The sequence below is a fragment of the Brachyhypopomus gauderio genome, chromosome 4 (assembly GCF_052324685.1).
Source record: "Brachyhypopomus gauderio isolate BG-103 chromosome 4, BGAUD_0.2, whole genome shotgun sequence".
In the NCBI taxonomy this organism is placed as follows: domain Eukaryota; kingdom Metazoa; phylum Chordata; class Actinopteri; order Gymnotiformes; family Hypopomidae; genus Brachyhypopomus; species Brachyhypopomus gauderio.
This window is the reverse complement of record NC_135214.1, coordinates 36,916,759-36,936,208: the sequence shown is the minus strand read 5'-3', so window position 1 is coordinate 36,936,208 and position 19,450 is coordinate 36,916,759. Positions and strand designations below refer to the sequence as shown.

Genomic DNA, 19,450 nt, shown 5'->3' with positions numbered 1-19,450 from the left:
TAGAAACCGACTGGACCTAAGCGACCAAAGTGACGCAGATTTTAGGAACCCGCGCACGCGCACAAATACTGTGCCGTAATCACTGTGCGACGAACGAGATAATGGCGAGCGGCAAGAAGAGTGCGCTGCTGTCTTCTCTAGCGGCGTATGGGGACGACTCGGAGCAGGAGTCCGACCCGGAGAACGACGAACAGGGTACGGGTGGTCTAAGTTCAGTAGAACCAGCTTCACATGACGGAGCTCAGCGGTTATCGAGCAGAACCAGCAGTGATGTGTGTGTGTGTGTGTGTGTGGCGGCTAGGATCGTGCAGCAGTGATCAGGGCTGGTGTGTTGTGATCGGTGCGATTAATCGATTATTAATCGATCATTTTAGAGATTTCCTGAGGTGCGGTCTGTGTGGAGACGTGGGCATGACCGCCTCTGTCCGCTCCAGGCGTGTATTTGTATATTAACCAGCAGAATTGGCCCATTTCTACTTTCCCTCCTGTTGATGTTTTCGTGTATGGCTCATTAATGTAAACGCTTGTCATGGTAAAGTCGGTCTAGTTCATGCAGACATGTAATGGGAAGCTGCTTCAGTGTTTCATCTGGAGTGTTTTGTGTATTTATCTTTTGAAATGTGCCTAATTCACTAGCTCTGAGCCCTTCATTTGGTATGATGGTGACAGTTTGATAAATCAGCTGCAAGTCACACATGTCTTTAATAGATCTGGCACGACATGCATAAAATGTTGTTAATCTCTAAGTGATATTTGTTTTACAGAGGCTCAAGGTGGTTTGGTGAATGCTGGTTATGGAGACGATGACATTTCGCGCACAGAAGAGCGTGAAGAGAAGGGCTCTGGGAATGAGGACAGCGATGAGAACGACAGGGACTCGGTAGGGAACAGACAGGGACTCTGGTGGGACACACTTGGTTCCTGTTGCTTTAACAGGTGTTTTGCTTTTCTAGATGTGTGGCTGTGGATTGGTGCTCATCTAGAATACCTAAAAAAATAATAATTTCATATCCATTTGATGGCACTGCTAGGTCTGAACCCTTTAAAACAAACTAAAAAATAAACATAAATGATTTGGTATCTACTGGAATGGTTACAGAAATGTGAACCTATTGTTCTTAATCAGAAGCAGCTTCTCTGTTGTGTTATCAGATTTGGTTCGGTGGCTTTGTGTGTGTGTGTGTGATGGTAATATGTGTATTTCTGTATGTGTCCTGCTGAACTAGCATACTCTAACTGTACAGTTAAGTGTCCTGCTGAGTCAGTGCACTGGTACACTAGACACACACAATATATGCTAGAGAGAATGAATTTAAAAGGAATAAAAGTAAACCTTCAAAATGAAGAACTATAACTATATTTAAGGTTTGGGCATCACTGTTTAGAAGCAGAGAAGAGAACAAAAGTTTGCTGAAAAAAAACTTTGCTGTACTGTGCTGAAGGTGGTTAGGCTTATGTTTAGGTTTTGGCTTAGTGTTAAGGTTAGGTTTTGGGTTAGGGTTAGTACCTATCAAAGAAGTCCTGGGAAAGACCAGCAGACTCAGCCGAGGTGCGGTGGGTGTCTCAGCAGAGGTGCGGTGGGTGTCTCAGCAGAGGTGCGGTGGGTGTCTCAGCAGAGGTGCGGTGGGTGTCCCAGCAGAGGTGCGGTGGGTGTCTCAGGCTCATAAGGGAACTGAAGAGCTACTGTTAATGTAAAGCTCATGCAGGCCATAATGGAAAGCTGTCAGATGACATAGTGCATCAACGTTAGCTGGGGGTGGGGCTAGCTGGGGCTGGGGTTACACAGCCACATTGGTCTGAGTGGCTGTGTTGACCTGTCCACCATTGTAAACACCTACAATGGGCACTCGAGCATCAGATCTAGACCATGGAGCAATGGTTTAGTGAATTGTATGTCATATCATGTGTGTCACTGGGGACGAGATGGCACCAGGATGCTTGGGAACATGGCAGGTAGACCCTGGGTCCTGGCATACATGTGGCTATACCACCTACCTAAAGATCAAGTGAAGTTCCATGCCCACGAGGGGGACCTACATAATATTACATGTGTGTTAATATGCATGTGTACATATTATACTTGTGTTAATATACATGTGTGTTGCCATAATATTCCAGCATCTTTTGAATTCAAGCATAGGCACACGTCACAGTGCACTCACCGTGCCCTCACAATACTTAATGTGGACCTGAATCTAATCTTATTTACCAAGTAAGGTTGAAAGAGTCCAGCAGGTGGCGATGTGTGCATCTGTCCCATTGGCGATGAATGATCCACCAGCAGGTGGCGATGTGTCCCCTGCTGGGGTCCTCTGTGTATGCTCAGCCTGTGTGGTCAGGTCTTGATATTACTGCCAGATGGTGGTTCTGCTCCAGGTCAGTGCGTAGTGTTTTGTACTGGGTGTGTGTTTACTAGTGTAAACTCGTGGTGGTCCGTTTAAACTCTCTTGTGAACTCTTAGTCATTTGAAGACCAGGAGGACAGTGCCAAAACAGCACAAGGGCTACTGTGCAGTGTTCTGATATCCCAGGGCTGAGTTGTGTGGGGGCTTTTATTTTATTATTTATTTTTATTTTATTTTAGGCTTTTATTCCACAGGGCATTGTGAGTTATATCCTAACAGGAAATGTCAGGACTGGAAGCCAGTAGAGGCTAACTTGGTTGCTATTGGAGAGCATTTTAGAACGAGGTGTGTTGCTCTCTTTTTGCAAAGTGAAAGTGCATGTGTGTGGGGATGAGGTGTAGCGGGGCTGTGTGTGTGTGTGTGTGTGTGTGTGTGTGTGTGTGTGTGTGTGTGTGTGTGTGTGTGTGTGTGTGTGTGTGTGTGTGTGTGTGTGTGTGTGTGTGTGTGTGTGTGTGTGTGTGTGTGTGTGCGCGTGCGCGCGCGTGCGTGCGCATACGTTCGATTCACATCTTTTACATTGCATGTTTGGCTTCACTTGGTTAGTTGGTCTGTGTTAGTTGCTCTGCTGTATGTGTATTGGTTAGTTGCTCTGCTGGGTTGTTGCTGGGCAGAACTCCTTTGTGTCAGTAATGTCTGTGGGTCATCAGACCTTTCAACTGATCCAGAATGCAGCAGCACAACTGGATTTCAAGTTCTACCCGTCACTCCAGTGTTCTCTTCACTGACTTCCAGTAGGCGCACCCATGAGAAATAAAACCGTGACGCTTGCCAAAGCCCGATCCGTCCCTCGAGCACTCGAGTATGGCTCGACTTGAAACGCCATGCTCATAATCTCACGGTAGACTAACCTCAGGACTGTTCTCTGTCCTGCTCTGAGGTGGTGGAATGATCTTCCAATAGCTGTTCAGAGTTTCTTGCGGTCTTCAAACTTAGACTGAAGACTCACCTGTTTGTTGAGTACTTAAATGAACACTAACACTGGTAGCACTGACCACTAACACTGCAGATATCACTTGTCTTTGTACTTTACATCTTTACATTGTAGAATGTTTATTTATGTCTATGGTTATATGCACTTCTAGGAATCTGTTGTATTTCCTGTTTGTTTGACCCTCCCCACACACACACACACACACACACACGGCTAACCCCTCCTACAAACCCCCGTTGTGCTGTGGTTTGTGGTGACTCTGTTCATTTCTGTTTTTATAGGACGTCGGTGACTCTGACTCAGCGGAACCCCAGGAGGACCTGAAGGTACTTGTATGGCCTCCGAGCCTCCTGACTGCTCAGGGTTAAGGGTCACCTACTCAAACACCCTTTTTAAAGTGGTGCTCTTCAGAAAGATCTCCGAACCCCTAAAGCAGGGGTACTCAACTGGCGGACCGTGGTCCGGATCCGGACCCGAACACAGTCCTGTCCGGACCCAATCTCATTCCTGATTAACTGGATACGGAGCATTTATTTCAGGGCTATTGAAAAAACACTCAGTCACGAGTGTTACGTTTGGCACCCACGCTAAACAACTTACGTTCGCCACCCCCCCTCTCAACAACTTGCGTTCGCCACCCCTGCCGCACTGGACCTCAAGTCACAGGTATCTGCCAAAATTGGACCGCGGACAAATTTAGTTGAGTACCCCTGCCCTAAAGCCTCATCTCATCTCCACTGGGCTGCTTCATCCATGTCCATCCACATGTTCGGTCTGAATGTTTTGGGTCGCTGTGCATGTTTTTGATGACCACAGACAGCAGCCCCAGAGTTCCTGGCTTCAGCAGCTGTAGGGCCTCTGCAGGTTTGGTGCTGAGTGAATCGCTCGGACCTCGTGTTGGTGAGATCAGACCTTGTGTTCAGGCAGTTCTACTTCTCTCATGTCCAGGTGCAGGTGTACTGACCCCAGATTCAGCCCTCTGCTGGGGTAATGGAATGTTCTGGGTCATTACTCATTACTCAGGGTCATTAATACAGGCGTTACTATGGCATTAAAACGTGAACTCCCTCTGAATTTGATTTTGTTTGAGTAGCTGAAAGAAGGAACATGAGTTAATGATGGTGAACAAAGTTAAAACGAATAATTATAAACAAAACCTCCTCAGACATGCACCAGTCTGTCAATACCTGCGTCTCTTCTGATTAGGATCTTGATGTACCTTGTGTTACTAAAAAGCCTTTTAAAAGGCAGACAGGAGTTGCACTAACCCTACCCTGAAACATCCCAGCTTGGCCAGCTCCTCCGACAACAGTAAGAATGTGGGAGAGGCAGAATCTGTCATGAAGGCACGTTGATTCATGCTGTTTCAAGATTGTGGTTTTGTCAGCAAGACTCCACATGGTGACTGAGGTCTCTGTGAGCCACACCCTAGATTCAGAACATGGAACACTGGGATTGCCTAACCTTCAGAGACCTTCAGTCACACCAAACTGTGTAGAGCTGAAAGTATGAATATACATTTGCTTAATGCAGTGGTTCCCAAACTTTTTCTGCCGTGCCCCCCTTTAGTAGATAAGAATATTTTTGCGCCCCCCTTACACCCCCCCCCCCCCCCCCTGATGACTAGGGATGCACCGATTCACGTTTTTCACTTCCGATACTGATTCAGATATCTGAGGCTTCGTATCGGCCGATACTGATCCGATACCCAGTGGCGGACTTAGCAATTTGGGGGCTCAAGGCGAAATTAGGTAGGGGGCCCATCAACATTAATATGCGAGAAATAAGTCAGCTAATCAGGGGGCCCCTACAGTGGGCTGCAGTGGGAGGGGCCCAAGGCAGTTGCCTAGCCACGCCTCTATGCAAAGACCGCCTCTGCCGATACCGATCTGATAGAGTAAAACTGCTGAATTGACTTTAAACATTTTTTTTTAAAACACAGACATACTGAATTACAAGTTTATTGAAAACTGCACCAGTAAAGCACACTTAAACACACATAAAACATGTAAAAACAACACAACTTGCATTTGTTCAGTCAGTGCAATTACAAATATAACATTGAATGTAAAATAAATAATACCAAAGAACCTGAAACTTACAAAAACAATAGGTTCACAACTTTGGTCAAATATGAAAAAAATAAACTGCAAGAAACCTTTTAAATAGTTCAAGAATTATAAATATAATTAAAAATGAAATAAGAGAAACAGCAATACCTATGCAGCTAGTTTGCAAGCGCAGACATCACGCAGAGCACAAAGCATGTAACGGCCAGAAATATGTGTACTGTCTCTTTTAAGGGAGCGAGTTGAGCGCGCGTATGGAATATTGTTTTTTTAGCTTTCTGCCGTAGACCGAGTCAGACCACTGCTCTTTATTTTATTTCTGTAAGTAATGCATTAAATGAGCTTTGGACAACTCACCAGTTCATGTATGAACAGTGAAGTATTGCTGGAGCCCAGGTTTATTTAGGTCAACCAGCAAATAAACGGACTAAGTGGAATACCACCAGCGCGAATATTAAGGTTGAACTAACTCCGAAAAGCAAGCAATACAAGCATAGAATTAGAGTGAATAGATCTGTTTTTATGGATCGGTCACATTGTCCCCGATACCCGATCTAGAATTTTTTCAGATATTAATATCGGAATCGATGCATCCCTAATATTGACACATGTGCACGTTTTACTTTCAAGCTCCGCGCCCCCCCCTGCAATAGCTCCGCGCCCCACCTAGGGGGCGCGCCCCCCACTTTGGGAACCACTGGCTTAATGAATGATCCAGGGAGTGTGCGGTACTGTGTGGTTTTAGCATTAGAAGTGCAGGTGTGCGAGGGAGACTGACAGACACAGACAGGCACAGGGGGCAGACAGACACACGGACAAGCACAGGGAGCAGACAGACACAGAGGGAGCAGACAGACACACAGACAGGCACAGAGACAGACAGGCACAGGGAGCAGATAGACACGGACAGGCACAGGGAGCCAGACAGGCAGGCACAGGTAGCCAGACAGGCAGGCACAGGTAGCCAGACAGGTAGGCACAGGTAGCCAGACAGGCAGGCACAGGTAGCCAGACAGGCAGGCACAGGGAGCCAGACAGGCACACGGACAGGCACGGACACAGACGGGCACAGGGAGCAGACAGACACAGACGGGCACAGGGAGCAGACAGACACAGACGGGCACAGGGAGCAGACAGACACAGACGGGCAGGCACAGGGAGCAGACAGACGGGCAGGCACAGGGAGCAGACAGACGGGCAGGCACAGGGAGCAGACAGACGGGCAGGCACAGGGAGCAGACAGACGGGCAGGCACAGGGAGCAGACAGACGGGCAGGCACAGGGAGCAGACAGACGGGCAGGCACAGGGAGCAGACAGACGGGCAGGCACAGGGAGCAGACAGACGGGCAGGCACAGGGAGCAGACAGACACACGGGGAGCAGACACACACGGACAGGCACAGGGAGCAGACAGACACACGGGGAGCAGACAGACACAGAGACAGGCACAGGGAGCAGACAGACCAGCAGGCACAGGGAGCAGACAGACACACGGACAGGCACAGGGAGCAGACAGACACACGGACAGGCACAGGGAGCAGACAGACACACGGACAGGCACAGGGAGCAGACAGACACACGGACAGGCACAGGGAGCAGACAGACACACGGACAGGCACAGGGAGCAGACAGACACACGGACAGGCACAGGGAGCAGACAGACACACGGACAGGCACAGGGAGCAGACAGGCACAGGGAGCAGACAGACACACGGACAGGCACAGGGAGCAGACAGACACACGGACAGGCACAGGGAGCAGACAGACACACGGACAGGCACAGGGAGCAGACAGGCACACGGACAGGCACAGGGAGCAGACAGGCACACGGACAGGCACAGGGAGCAGACAGGCACACGGGGAGCAGACAGACAGGCACACGGGGAGCAGACAGACAGGCACACGGGGAGCAGACAGACAGGCACACGGGGAGCAGACAGACAGGCACACGGGGAGCAGACAGACAGGCACACGGGGAGCAGACAGACAGGCACACGGGGAGCAGACAGACAGGCACACGGGGAGCAGACAGACAGGCACACGGGGAGCAGACAGACAGGCACACGGGGAGCAGACAGACACACGGACAGGCACAGGGAGACAGACAGACACACGGACAGGCACAGGGAGACAGACAGGAACAGGGAGCAGACAGACACACGGACAAGCACAGGCAGCAGACAGACACCGAGGGAGCAGACAGACAGGCACACAGACAGCAGACAGACACACAGACAGGGACAAACACAGGGAGCAGACAGACACACGGACAGGCACAGGGAGACAGACAGGAACAGGGAGCAGACAGACACACGGACAAGCACAGGCAGCAGACAGACACCGAGGGAGCAGACAGACAGGAACAGGGAGCAGACAGACACGGACAGGCACAGGGAGCAGACAGACAGGCCAGGGTACCCGCGGGTCCTTAAAAAGTCTTAAAATGTCTTAAATTTAGTTTTCCATATTCAAGGCCTAAAAATGTCTTTAAATGTCTGGAATTTTATGAGGGGAGGCATTAAATTATTATAAGTGTGTGTTGTTCAGTTGTTCTGGCGCGATGTGAACTTTGCCGAATCTAGCGCTAATGCAGAAAATAACCGCTCCAGGGTCCTAGTGCTAGATTCCTAGCGTTGGCGTATACGGCCTCAACAACGTCAACAATATTCGTTCGCAAACCCCCCCCACCCTCCCACCCCCCCGTCAACGATGTGGAACACACCTGCATCCCCAGTAATAGTATTATTTTTTCTTGTATTAAAAAGGTCTTAAAAGTCATTGAATTTGAGATTTAAAAATGTGCAGATACCCTGGACAGGCACAGGGAGCAGAAAGACACAGAGGGAGCAGAGAGACACACAGACAGGCACAGGGAGACAGACAGGAACAGGGAACAGACAGACACACAGACAAGCACAGGGAGACAGACAGGAACAGGGAGCAGACAGACACACAGACAAGCACAGGGAGACAGACAGGAACAGGGAGCAGACAGACACACAGACAAGCACAGGGAGACAGACAGGAACAGGGAGCAGACAGACACACAGACAAGCACAGGGAGACAGACAGGAACAGGGAGCAGACAGACACGGACAAGCACAGGGAGCAGACAGACACACAGGGAGCAGACAGACACACAGGGAGCAGACAGACACACAGGGAGCAGACAGACACACAGACAGGCACACAGACGGACACGGAGCAGACAGACACACAGACGGGCACATGGAGACAGACCGGAACAGGGAGCAGACAGACACTGATAAGCACAGGGAACAGACAGACAGACACACGGGGAGCAGACAGACAGACACACGGGGAGCAGACAGACAGACACACGGGGAGCAGACAGACAGACACACAGGGAGCAGACAGACAGACACACGGGGAGCAGACAGACAGACGCACGGACGGGGAGCAGACAGACAGACGCACGGACGGGGAGCAGACAGACGCACGGACGGGGAGCAGACAGACAGACGCACGGACGGGGAGCCAGACAGACAGACGCACGGACGGGGAGCCAGACAGACAGACGCACGGACGGGGAGCCAGACAGACAGACGCACGGACGGGGAGCCAGACAGACAGACGCACGGACGGGGAGCCAGACAGACAGACGCACGGACGGGGAGCCAGACAGACAGACGGACGGACGGGGAGCCAGACAGACAGACGCACGGACGGGGAGCCAGACAGACAGACGCACGGACGGGGAGCCAGACAGACAGACGCACGGACGGGGAGCCAGGCAGACAGACGCACGGACGGGGAGCCAGGCAGACAGACGCACGGACGGGGAGCCAGGCAGACAGACGCACGGACGGGCACAGGGAGCAGACAGACGCACGGACGGGCACAGGGAGCAGACAGACGCACGGACGGGCACAGGGAGCAGACAGACGCACGGACGGGCACAGGGAGCAGACAGACGCACGGACGGGCACAGGGAGCAGACAGACGGGCACAGGGAGCAGACAGACGGGCACAGGGAGCAGACAGACGGGCACAGGGAGCAGACAGACGGGCACACGGACAGGCACACGGACAGCAGACAGGCAGGCACACGGACAGCAGACAGGCAGGCACACGGACAGCAGACAGGCAGGCACACGGACAGCAGACAGGCAGGCACACGGACAGCAGACAGGCAGGCACACGGACAGCAGACAGACACACAGACAGGCACAGGGAGACAGACAGGAACAGGGAGCAGACAGACACACAGATGGACACAGGGAGCCGACAGACACACAGACGGGCACAGGGAGCAGACGGGCACAGGGAGCAGTGCTCACAGCCCTCACATCCTACCTGCATGCTGTGATTGCAGAAACTCCTCCCCAAACATGGTGGTTGGAGGCTGTGCTGGTGGCCTGTGCTTTTGACATAGATGTGCAGCTACAGGGAAATGTATTCTTAACCTGATCTGATCTGGTCTGATCCAGTAGATGGATGGATGGATGGATGAATGGATGGATAGATGGATAGATTGATTGATCCCAGAGGGATTACAGTAATAATGAAGTGTCTGATGTCATTTACCGACAAATCAGTGATTTCAGTATCTGTTTAATAATGTAACCTTGAGTCAGATTAGCAGTGGTATAAGTCCAAGTATAAGGCCTGTGGCTCCCACTAAACCTGACTCATCACAGCTGTTTTCCCTGCTGTCCAGCAACCCATAGCTGCCTTTTAGAAGTAAGTGGAGAAGTTCTTGACCTGCGCATTGAGAACACTGTCACACTTTCACCTCAAACTACTGACCTCCTTGATTTGAATCAACAGCTTTAAATGAGTATGACACAACATCCCTGATAGATACACATGTATCGAAGTTGCCCAAAGATGGCAAAAATGTTCACATAGAGCAAACACGTCTAATATAGCTAGAGCTAACGCGTCTAGCATAGCTAGAGCTAATGCGTCTAGCATAGCTAGAGCTAACGCATGGACAAGCACAGGGAGCATGAAGCACAAAGGCCTATTGCCCAGTATTTAAGGACTTGAGGTGGACTGTCATTTGGAAAGAGTAGGTGGGACTTCCTTTTGAAAGGCAAACTATGTAAGCCATCTAGGCCAATCAGATCCCAGAGTAAAATGTTACAGAAACCAGGCATACTTTTATCCTTCTCTATTTGTATCACAAGTATTTTTGAAAAGCTTGGTTTTACGCACGTGCCAAATTAAGAGTGTTTGTGTGTCTGTGTTCATTCTGCAGGATGTCATAACCGGGGAGAAAAAGGACCCCAACGAGTTGGTTGGTGAGGAACCATTCTTATTGTTTGTAACCATTTTAAACCTAAGTCCAAAATGTCTTCTGATGATTGGTGGAATGCTGTTGATTGCAGGTGTGTGTGTGTGTAGGTGTGTGTGTGTGCGTGTAGGTGTGTGTGTAGGTGTGTGTGTGTGGAACTTTAGCTGCATGCACCAGTGTTGATGGCTCTTTAATATGATATTGTGGACCGAAAGATGTCACTCAAGTGTTCTCATTTAACTGTTAATGTCCATCCACACAGAGGGGAGTGATTAGTGAGAAGGTTATTCACACTCTCCTGATTGTGTAGTGTAGCACTCAGGCTCTGCATCTTACAACGGTGGCTGTGTGGGTTGGATTGGAGGGTGTGTGTGTATGTGTTTTGTGGGTGTGTGTGGCTGAGGGTCTGTGGGTATGTGTGGTTCTGTGTGCACCAAGCCCAGGATATGATTCATACGCTTTGTTGGAGTTGTCTGGTAATGGTGTGTGTGTGTGTAACTAGTTTGTTTATTGTGGGACTGGTGTGATGGTGATGTGTGTGTGTGTGTGTGTGTGTGTCACCAGTACATCCCCTCTCCTGCTGCTGTTCCTCTCCTGCTGTGTCTGAGAGACGCTCTCCAACATGAGTGTATCGAGGGCTTCACGCTAGTTCTTTCTCATGACCACTGTGCAGTTCTGTGCTGTGCTGCAGTGGCGTTCTGGGAGCGGCGGGCGTGTGGAAGGCTCTGGCACCCAGAACTGCACTTTCTCTACCTTCTTCCTTTTTGTGTTGATGTGTTTGTGTTTATTTGGGCTTTTCTTCCTGTGCAGGTACTACACTGCTGGACTCTTTTTGTGTGTGTGTGTGTGTGTTGAGACTGGACAGTGGAAATTCTCTTGGCACAGTGTGGTAGATGCCAGTAAACTGACTCCACCAGTGTCTGGTCCTGACAAGCAATCTCTCATGAGCTGTGTTTCCTATGGTGACTCACTGTGTTGCACAACACACACACAATCTTGCACCACCATTATACTACAGAATCATTCAGAGGGTTTAATGGGTCTCAGTCCTCTGCTGAGCACAGTGGGGAGGCCCTGAAATTGTGGCATTATTATTCATCATTGTCTTTATTGACTTTATCATCTACAGTTTTACATAAACTGTCAAGAATTTCCCTCTGGGATCAGTAAAGTATCTATCTATCTGTCTATCTCTATAAACAGTAATTGGATTGGAGTAGCAATGTAAACAGGAAATTAAGTGTTGGTTCATCCACTCAACTGAGTCCTGGTACAGCATGCTGCATCAGCTACTGTGTGTCTGTTCAGACACAGAAATTAAAGTCCAAGTGACGTTTATGGTAATAGTCAGAGGTGGACATTCCAGGTCCAAAAAGTAAAAGTCCTTGCCAGGATTTTGCTCAGGCTTCCTGGATTGTGTTGATTCTAGTACGTTTACTGGCACTAATTAGAAAATCCAGCAAGTTTGAGTAAAATCCTGGTGAGGACTTTTACTTTCTGAACCTGGAATGTCCACCTCTGGTGACAGGACACACCAGGTGTGACCTCAGCATGGCATCTCTCTACAGATCTTGTGTGAGCGTGTGTGTCATGTGAGCATGTGTGTGTGTGTGTGTGTGTGTGTGTGTGTGTGTGTGTGTGTGTGTTTATGAGCGCGTGTGTCTGTGTCTGTGACCGTATGTGTGTGTCTGTGAGCGCGAGTGTCGTGTGTGTGTGTGTGTGTGTGTGTGTGTGTGTGTGTGTGTGTGTGTGTGTGGTGGTTTAGTGCTTCGGGGCCTGTTTTTTCTTCTTCCTCCCTCCACACTCCTCCCTCTCTTTAGATCTGGCCTTCTGCCCAGATTGCCACGCCCGGCCCAGCCGTGTGTGTGTGTGTGTGTGTGTGTGTGTGTGTGTGTGTGTGTGTATGGCTGCTAACATGGACTTGCCCAGAATACGATGCAGATGTGGGAGGCACTGGAAGGGATTTCAGCTGCAGCCTGTTCTAACCAGCCAGAGGTTTGGGCAGGTTGCTGCATACACACACACACGGCACATTCCACTTTGGAGGAATGTGATCAGCCTTTGTGCGTGTACTGGTGTGTGTGTGTGTGTGTTTAAACCATCTGAGGTTAGAACTTTGGTTAAATAAACCACTCGGTGACAGTCTGAAGTCTTTTCTGGAATGTGGAGGTGTTTCACAGTTACACCCCGGTGTTTCTTCAACACTTTCTGTTTTTCTTTGTGTGGTTTTGGTTGAATTCATTGCTGGACATTCATTTCTTTCTAATCTGTGTCTGCTCCTGTGATTGGTGTTCTTGTGAAGCCGTGTGTGTGTGTGTGCGAGTGTGTGTGCGCGCATGTGTGTGTGTGTGCTCTGCTGTGTGAGCAGACTGCACTCTCAAGGTAGTTTATGGTTTTAAGTGTGTGAGCGCATTCCCCTGGGGAATTAAAGGTCAGAGGTCAATGCTGGTGTTTTAAATGCCTGGTGGGTTGTGTCCTGTCATACACAGGCTTTTTTAATACACAGGCTTCCTGGATTGTGTTGATTCTAGTAAGTTTACTGGCACTAATTAGAAAATCCAGCAAGTTTGAGTAAAATCCTGGTGAGGACTTTTACTTTCTGAACCTGGAATGTCCACCTCTGGTGACAGGACACACCAGGTGTGACCTCAGCATGGCATCTCTCTACAGATCTTGTGTGTCATGTGAGCATGTGTGTGTGTGTGTGTGTGTGTGTGTGTGTGTGGTGGTTTAGTGCTTCGGGGCCTGTTTTTTCCTGTCATACACAGGCTTTTTTAATACTTATTTATTCTTTTATAGCCCAGTTCTCGGAGAAGGTGCGGAACATGTCTCCTGAAGAGATTCGGATTCCTCCTGAACCACCTGGACGCTGCTCCAGCCATCTACAGGTGTGTGCTCACCTGCTGCTCTGCCCACTCTGATCAGTGATGCATTTTTCTATGGTGATTAATGATGTCTAGGATATGTTAATGATGATGCCCACACCTCGGGTGTAGGAGTGTTCACCTCAGAGAGGGAGAATGCTGGAGGCGTGGCCAGATGTCAGTACACACCCCCCCCCCCCTTTCCCCCCCAAATGTTGCTAATGCAGTCTTCCATGGCAACCTGGTCTTCTGTCCATGTTAATTATGTGGGCATATCTCCAGACTGTTCTGCTGGGTTTGTTGAGTTCTACACTTGCAAATTTGTGTTGTATTACTCTGCCCTGCCGTGGCTGGCCCCGCCTTGCCCCCGCTGACCCCGCCCCCCCGGCTCTGGAAGCCGATTCCTCCCTCATTAGACGTTGTTTTAGTTGGACTGCAGGTCTCTGTTAGCAGCCATAAAATCATAAAGGTTTAATAGGAGGCCATTGTTTCTAACTTGGCACTGTTCTTATATGACATGCTGGTTTTCAACAGAAATGTACGTGCGTGTGCGTCCGTGTGTGCGTGTGCTAACTACCTGCATGTGCCTGAGTGCAGATGTGCATTTTCTTCACCTTCTTTCTTCCATATTTCATGTTAGCTGTGTTGTTTTTTCCTCATTGTGCTTCCAACTGGCTCCTCCCTGTCTTTCCCTGATCGGGTGTGTGTTTGTGTGAGTGAATGAGAGGGAGTGTGTGTGTGTGTGTGTGTGTGTGTGTGTGTGTGTGTGTGTGTGTGTGTGTGTGTGTGTGTGTGTGTGTGTGTGTGTGTGTGTGTGTGTGTGGGTAAGGTGTGGTCTTCACACCTCGTACACTAGTGTTCAACACAAGGTGTACTCTTTGACTAATATCCTGGCCCCCAGCTGTACCAGCCGCTGTTCTGACATGATTGTGCTCTGCTGTTTAAGAGTAGCTGTTTATTTTCCCAATGATCTCAAACACAGGCATTAACCACCAACGTGCATTTTTGAGATGTTGAGCTCTAGATGTAAGCTGTCGGGAGGAATCGGAATAACTAGGGCACGTTTCCAGCTGGTTTTGGAATCTGATTGTGAGAAAAGGCCCTCTGTATCGCACTCACACAAAGATTCTGTTCATCAGCTCTGAGTCCAACACAACACAGTACAAAAAGCCTTGAGCACTATTCACTATTCTCACTAGTGATCCTTTACTAAAGCAGGAACATCGCCCTTGAAGTTCATCTTTATATATAATATACACATGCACACACAGACTAATACATAGAACTATATATACAGTTGTGATCAAATTTATTCAACCCCCAATGCTGCGAAGGGTTTTATGGAATTCAGTGCACATTTGTAATTGTGTTCATAATGAAATCTTACAAGGACTTGTTAAAGAACTAAATGCAACTAAGATAGCATCAATTTTTTTTGTCAAAGTATTAAATGGCCTTTTTGTGATTTCTTCATTGACACAATTATTCAACCCCTTTACGACTACCACTCCTAAGAACAGAGGTTCATTCCAGTGTTTTCCATCAGGTATTGAAAACATCTGTGGATGTCAACGAGCAGCAATCAAGCATGATAAGCACCAATTAGGCAGATTTAAAAGGACTGTGATACTCAGCTCCTTCTAGACATCTACTGGTGTGTTTCCAAGCATGGTGAAGGCAAGAGAATGGTCCCAGAAGACAAGAGAAGAGGTTATTGCTCTTCACAAGAATGGCAATGGATATAAAAAGATTGCGAAGTTGTTAAATATTCCAAGAGACACTATCGGAAGTATCATTCGCAAGTTCAAGTTAAAGGGCACAGTGGAAACGTTACCTGGTCGTGGCAGAAAGAAGATCCTGACCGCGACTGCTGTGCGCTACCTGAAGCGTAATGTGGAGAAAAATCCCCGCGTGACTGCTAAGAAACTGAAAAAAGACCTGTCAGATGTGGGCACTGAAGTTTCAGCTCAGACAATAAGGCGCGCACTGCATAACGAAGACCTCCATGCCAGAACGCCCAGACGCACCCCCTTGCTGACTCCAAAGAACAAGAAAAGTCGACTGCAGTATGCCAAAAGTCATGTGGACAAGCCACAAAGGTTTTGGGACAGTGTACTGTGGTCAGATGAAACTAAATTAGAACTGTTTGGGACAATGGACCAGCGCTATGTTTGGAGAAGGAAGAACCAGGCTTATGAACAAAAGAACACCTTGCCTACTGTGAAGCATGGCGGGGGGTCAATTATGCTTTGGGGCTGTTTTGCTTCTAATGGTACAGGAAAGCTTCAACGTGTGCAGGGTACCATGAATTCCCTTCAGTACCAGGAGATCTTGGAGGAAAATGTGATGGAGTCAGTCACAAACCTGCGGCTTGGGAGACGTTGGACCTTCCAACAGGACAATGATCCAAAGCACACATCCAAGTCCACTAGAGCATGGTTGAATATGAAAGGCTGGAACATTCTAGAGTGGCCATCGCAATCACCAGACTTAAATCCAATTGAGAACCTCTGGTGGGACCTAAAGAAGGCAGTTGCAGTGCGCAAGCCTAAGAATGTGACTGAACTGGAGGCTTTTGCCCATGAAGAATGGGCTAAGATACCCATAAGTCGCTGCAAGACACGTGTCAAGCTATGCTTCACGCTTGAAAGCTGTCATAACTGGAAAAGGATGTTGTACTAAGTACTAAAAAATAATGTCACTAGGGGGTTGAATAAAACTGATAATGATGTGAGCACAGTAAAGACATTTGTGGTTATTCCATCATAAATATTGTTATGTTTGTCTAATTTATAAGTGCCTCTTTGATATAATTGTAAATAAGATGACTGAAATGATCAAAATCAATGTCAAACTGGCCAAAACACTTTATTTCAGTGGGGGTTGAATAAATTTGATCACAACTGTAAACATAAGGCAGTGGTTCGTCAGTTTAGTTTGTCCAATGATTTCCTGAAGATGGACATAGGTTCTTCATAATGGGGTGTAGACTGTGTTCTGTGCTGGTCTGTCACCCATAACTGGAAAAGCATCCAGTGGAGTTTATTGATCTTCAAGAATAAAGTTGGTAATAAATATTATGGACTATTGCCATGCAACCATGTTGTCTTCTATTGGTCGGATTCATAGTTTGACTAGAGTAGAAATCCTACCGCGTGACCACCGCAGTGCTTTAACTAGACACAGTGACCCAGATAAGTTCAGATTACTGAAAACCTTTAGTCATGATAAATATGGAAATAAGATCAGATTGAGAGATTTCTGCATGGAAACAAGAAGTGTCTAGTGTCTAAGTGCGTAGATTACCAGGACTGATCAGATGTTTGTGTTCTTCAGGAAAAGATCTTCAGACTTTATGATCGGAAGCAACATGGAGACTTTGACACAAACAGCCACATACAAAAAAAGAAAGAGTTTCGCAATCCAAGGTGAGAATCAGACCACGGCCTGCACATGCACAGCTGTCTCAATCAGACCACGTGCACGGCTGTCCCAATCAGACCACGGCCTGCACGTGCACGGCTGTCCCAGGGTTCTCTGAGGCTGTAGAGTTGATTGCTTTGTTTGGGGTTTTTTTTTGTTTGTTTTGTAGTAATGAACATTTCTGTCCTTTATTTTCTTCAGTATTTATGAGAAACTTATCCAGTTCTGTGGAATCGATGAGCTTGGTACTAACTACCCCAAGGTGAGTTATTTTCACACATTCATATAGAGATATTTTTGTTTTTTTACCTTTATGTACACATTGGGTGTATTGTTTCCACAGGACATGTTTGACCCCCATGGTTGGTCTGAGGACTCGTATTATGAAGCATTAGGTGAGTCTGGGCAATAACAATCAGACACACTAACCCTAAATGCAAAATACATCTGATCCTGGTCATCACTCACTGCTAGATAAACACACACCTGACGATTTGATGCTTGAAATTCTATCCACAGCCAAAGCTCAAAAAGTGGAGATGGAGAAACTCGAAAAAGCCAAACGGGAGAGGACCAAGGTGAGATCCAGGGTGCACACTCCTGCACATGAACGCTCCTGCACGTGCATGCTCCTGTGATAACTAGAATGTCCGCACACTCGCTACATTCTAGAGTAACCGACTCAGTCTCATGATTAAAACACTTTTTAATTTGAAGAAATCGTGTTTTGATTGATGTATCTGTGTTTCAGATTGAGTTTGTGACGGGAACCAAGAAAGGCACCACAACCAACACAGCAGCCGCAACCACTACCACCACCACCACGACAGCCACAGGTATGTACACAGGGTCCATTCAAGACTAGACACAGCAGTCTTCAGCTACACGCAGCACACACAGAGCAGTTTACTGAGACCCCTGACGTTTGTAGTTTGACCTATAGGCTGTACCTATAGATACGCAATAAAATCTGCACTTTGGTCAAACGCAGATGTTGAAGGAGACCAGTAAATGTAGACACTGCACTCCCTGTGTAGAACTGTGGAGCAGGTGTACAGATCAGAGGTGAGGCCCACACTAAGGTGTGTGTGTGTGTGTGTGTGTGTGTGTGTGTGTGTGTGTGTGTGTGTGTGTGTGTGTGTGTGTGTGTGCGTCTGCAGAGGCCCAGAAGCGTAAGAGTAAGTGGGACTCCGCGGTTCCGGTAACTCTGGCCCAGCCGGTGCTCCTCACCACCTCCGCCCCTCTGCCCGCCGTCGTCTCCGTCACCACGACGGCCAGCGGCACCAAGACCACCGTCATCTCTGCGGTGGGCACCATACACAAGAAAGCCAAGCAGTGACGGCCTGGTGGCCGGTGGAGCGGCGCCCGAGGGCATCGGCACCCGAGCACGTTCAAACCTTTCGTAGAGACGCCACGAACACTGACTGGACCCACGAGCTGCTGCAGACGGGCTGGCCACAGTCCTCCAGCAGGTGGTGCTACGCACACCCCCCCCTGTGCTGACGCCTCAGCCCCGTGATCATCACATTATTTTGTCGTGTGCCCCCCCATTCTCTTTATTTGATTTACATTATTGGTTGTATTGTGTTGTAAATCGTCTGGGCGATGCCAGCACTATGCTGAAATGTCAGCCCCTTTATGTATTTATGTTGTGCAACTAACATTTTCAGATTGGGTAAACAAGCCAAATAAATCACTTTTAAGAATGTGAGTTTAACCCTGTCGAGTGCTGAACCAGACAGAACTGCTTCCCTCAAACTCTAAAATGTGCCATCGCCTCTGATTCCAGCACCTTTCACTGGAATAATCGCTGTGTTGGGTACACGTCTGTGGAGCTTGTGTCTCTCTTTCTGGGGTGGTTGTACATGTCTGTGGAGTGTGTGTGTGCCTCTCTGGGGTTGGGTACACGTCTGTGGAGTGTGTCTTCCTGGGGTTGGGTACACGTCTGTGGGGTGTGTCTTCCTCCGGTTGCTGTACAAATCTGTGGAGTGTGTGTCTTCTTGTTAGTCCAGATTTGTTGCCCAGGTCCACACGACCATGCAGCCCTGCACACTGCAGAGTACACAATATGCATGTGAAATCAACCTGCATTTCTTCACTTCGTTTGTTTTTCTCTGTTGACCTTGGATCAGCACTGAGGATGTCCTCTCTGCACAGGCCGTAAAGCTGGATACTTGGGTCATTCCTATCATTTTAAATCTGTGAGGTTTGTGTGCGTGCGTGCGCGTGCACGTGTGTTTTAAATTATGATGTGCTGACTGTGGTTTTCTGCCCCACAGAGAGTGACATGTTCTCAATCACTCTTAAAGAATGCTGCCTGTTCTCCAGTATCTCCCTGAAGCTGCTCTGTGAACATGTGTGCACTCTCCCTCACATCATCTCTCACTCATGATTTAGACAGACCTCACTTTTGTCTGAATTCTGCTGAGCCTTTTTCAGCTGTCCAAATCTGCTCAACCTTGGTGTTCACGGTCCCATGAAAAATCTATTTTTCAGTTT

General features: G+C 48.4%; 1 protein-coding gene across 1 annotated transcript; it reads left to right on the top strand.

Moving 5' to 3' along the window:
• The first annotated feature begins 60 nt into the window (after positions 1 to 60).
• On the top strand, positions 61 to 18,668 carry sap30bp (SAP30 binding protein). The gene is made up of 11 exons (XM_077004422.1): positions 61 to 195; positions 765 to 880; positions 3,617 to 3,661; positions 10,629 to 10,671; positions 13,464 to 13,552; positions 16,865 to 16,956; positions 17,153 to 17,213; positions 17,295 to 17,346; positions 17,471 to 17,529; positions 17,703 to 17,787; positions 18,112 to 18,668. The coding sequence occupies exons 1-11, from the start codon at positions 102 to 104 to the stop codon at positions 18,288 to 18,290; spliced, it is 915 nt and encodes a 304-aa protein (XP_076860537.1). The 5' UTR covers positions 61 to 101; the 3' UTR covers positions 18,291 to 18,668.
• Positions 18,669 to 19,450: the final 782 nt, after the last annotated feature.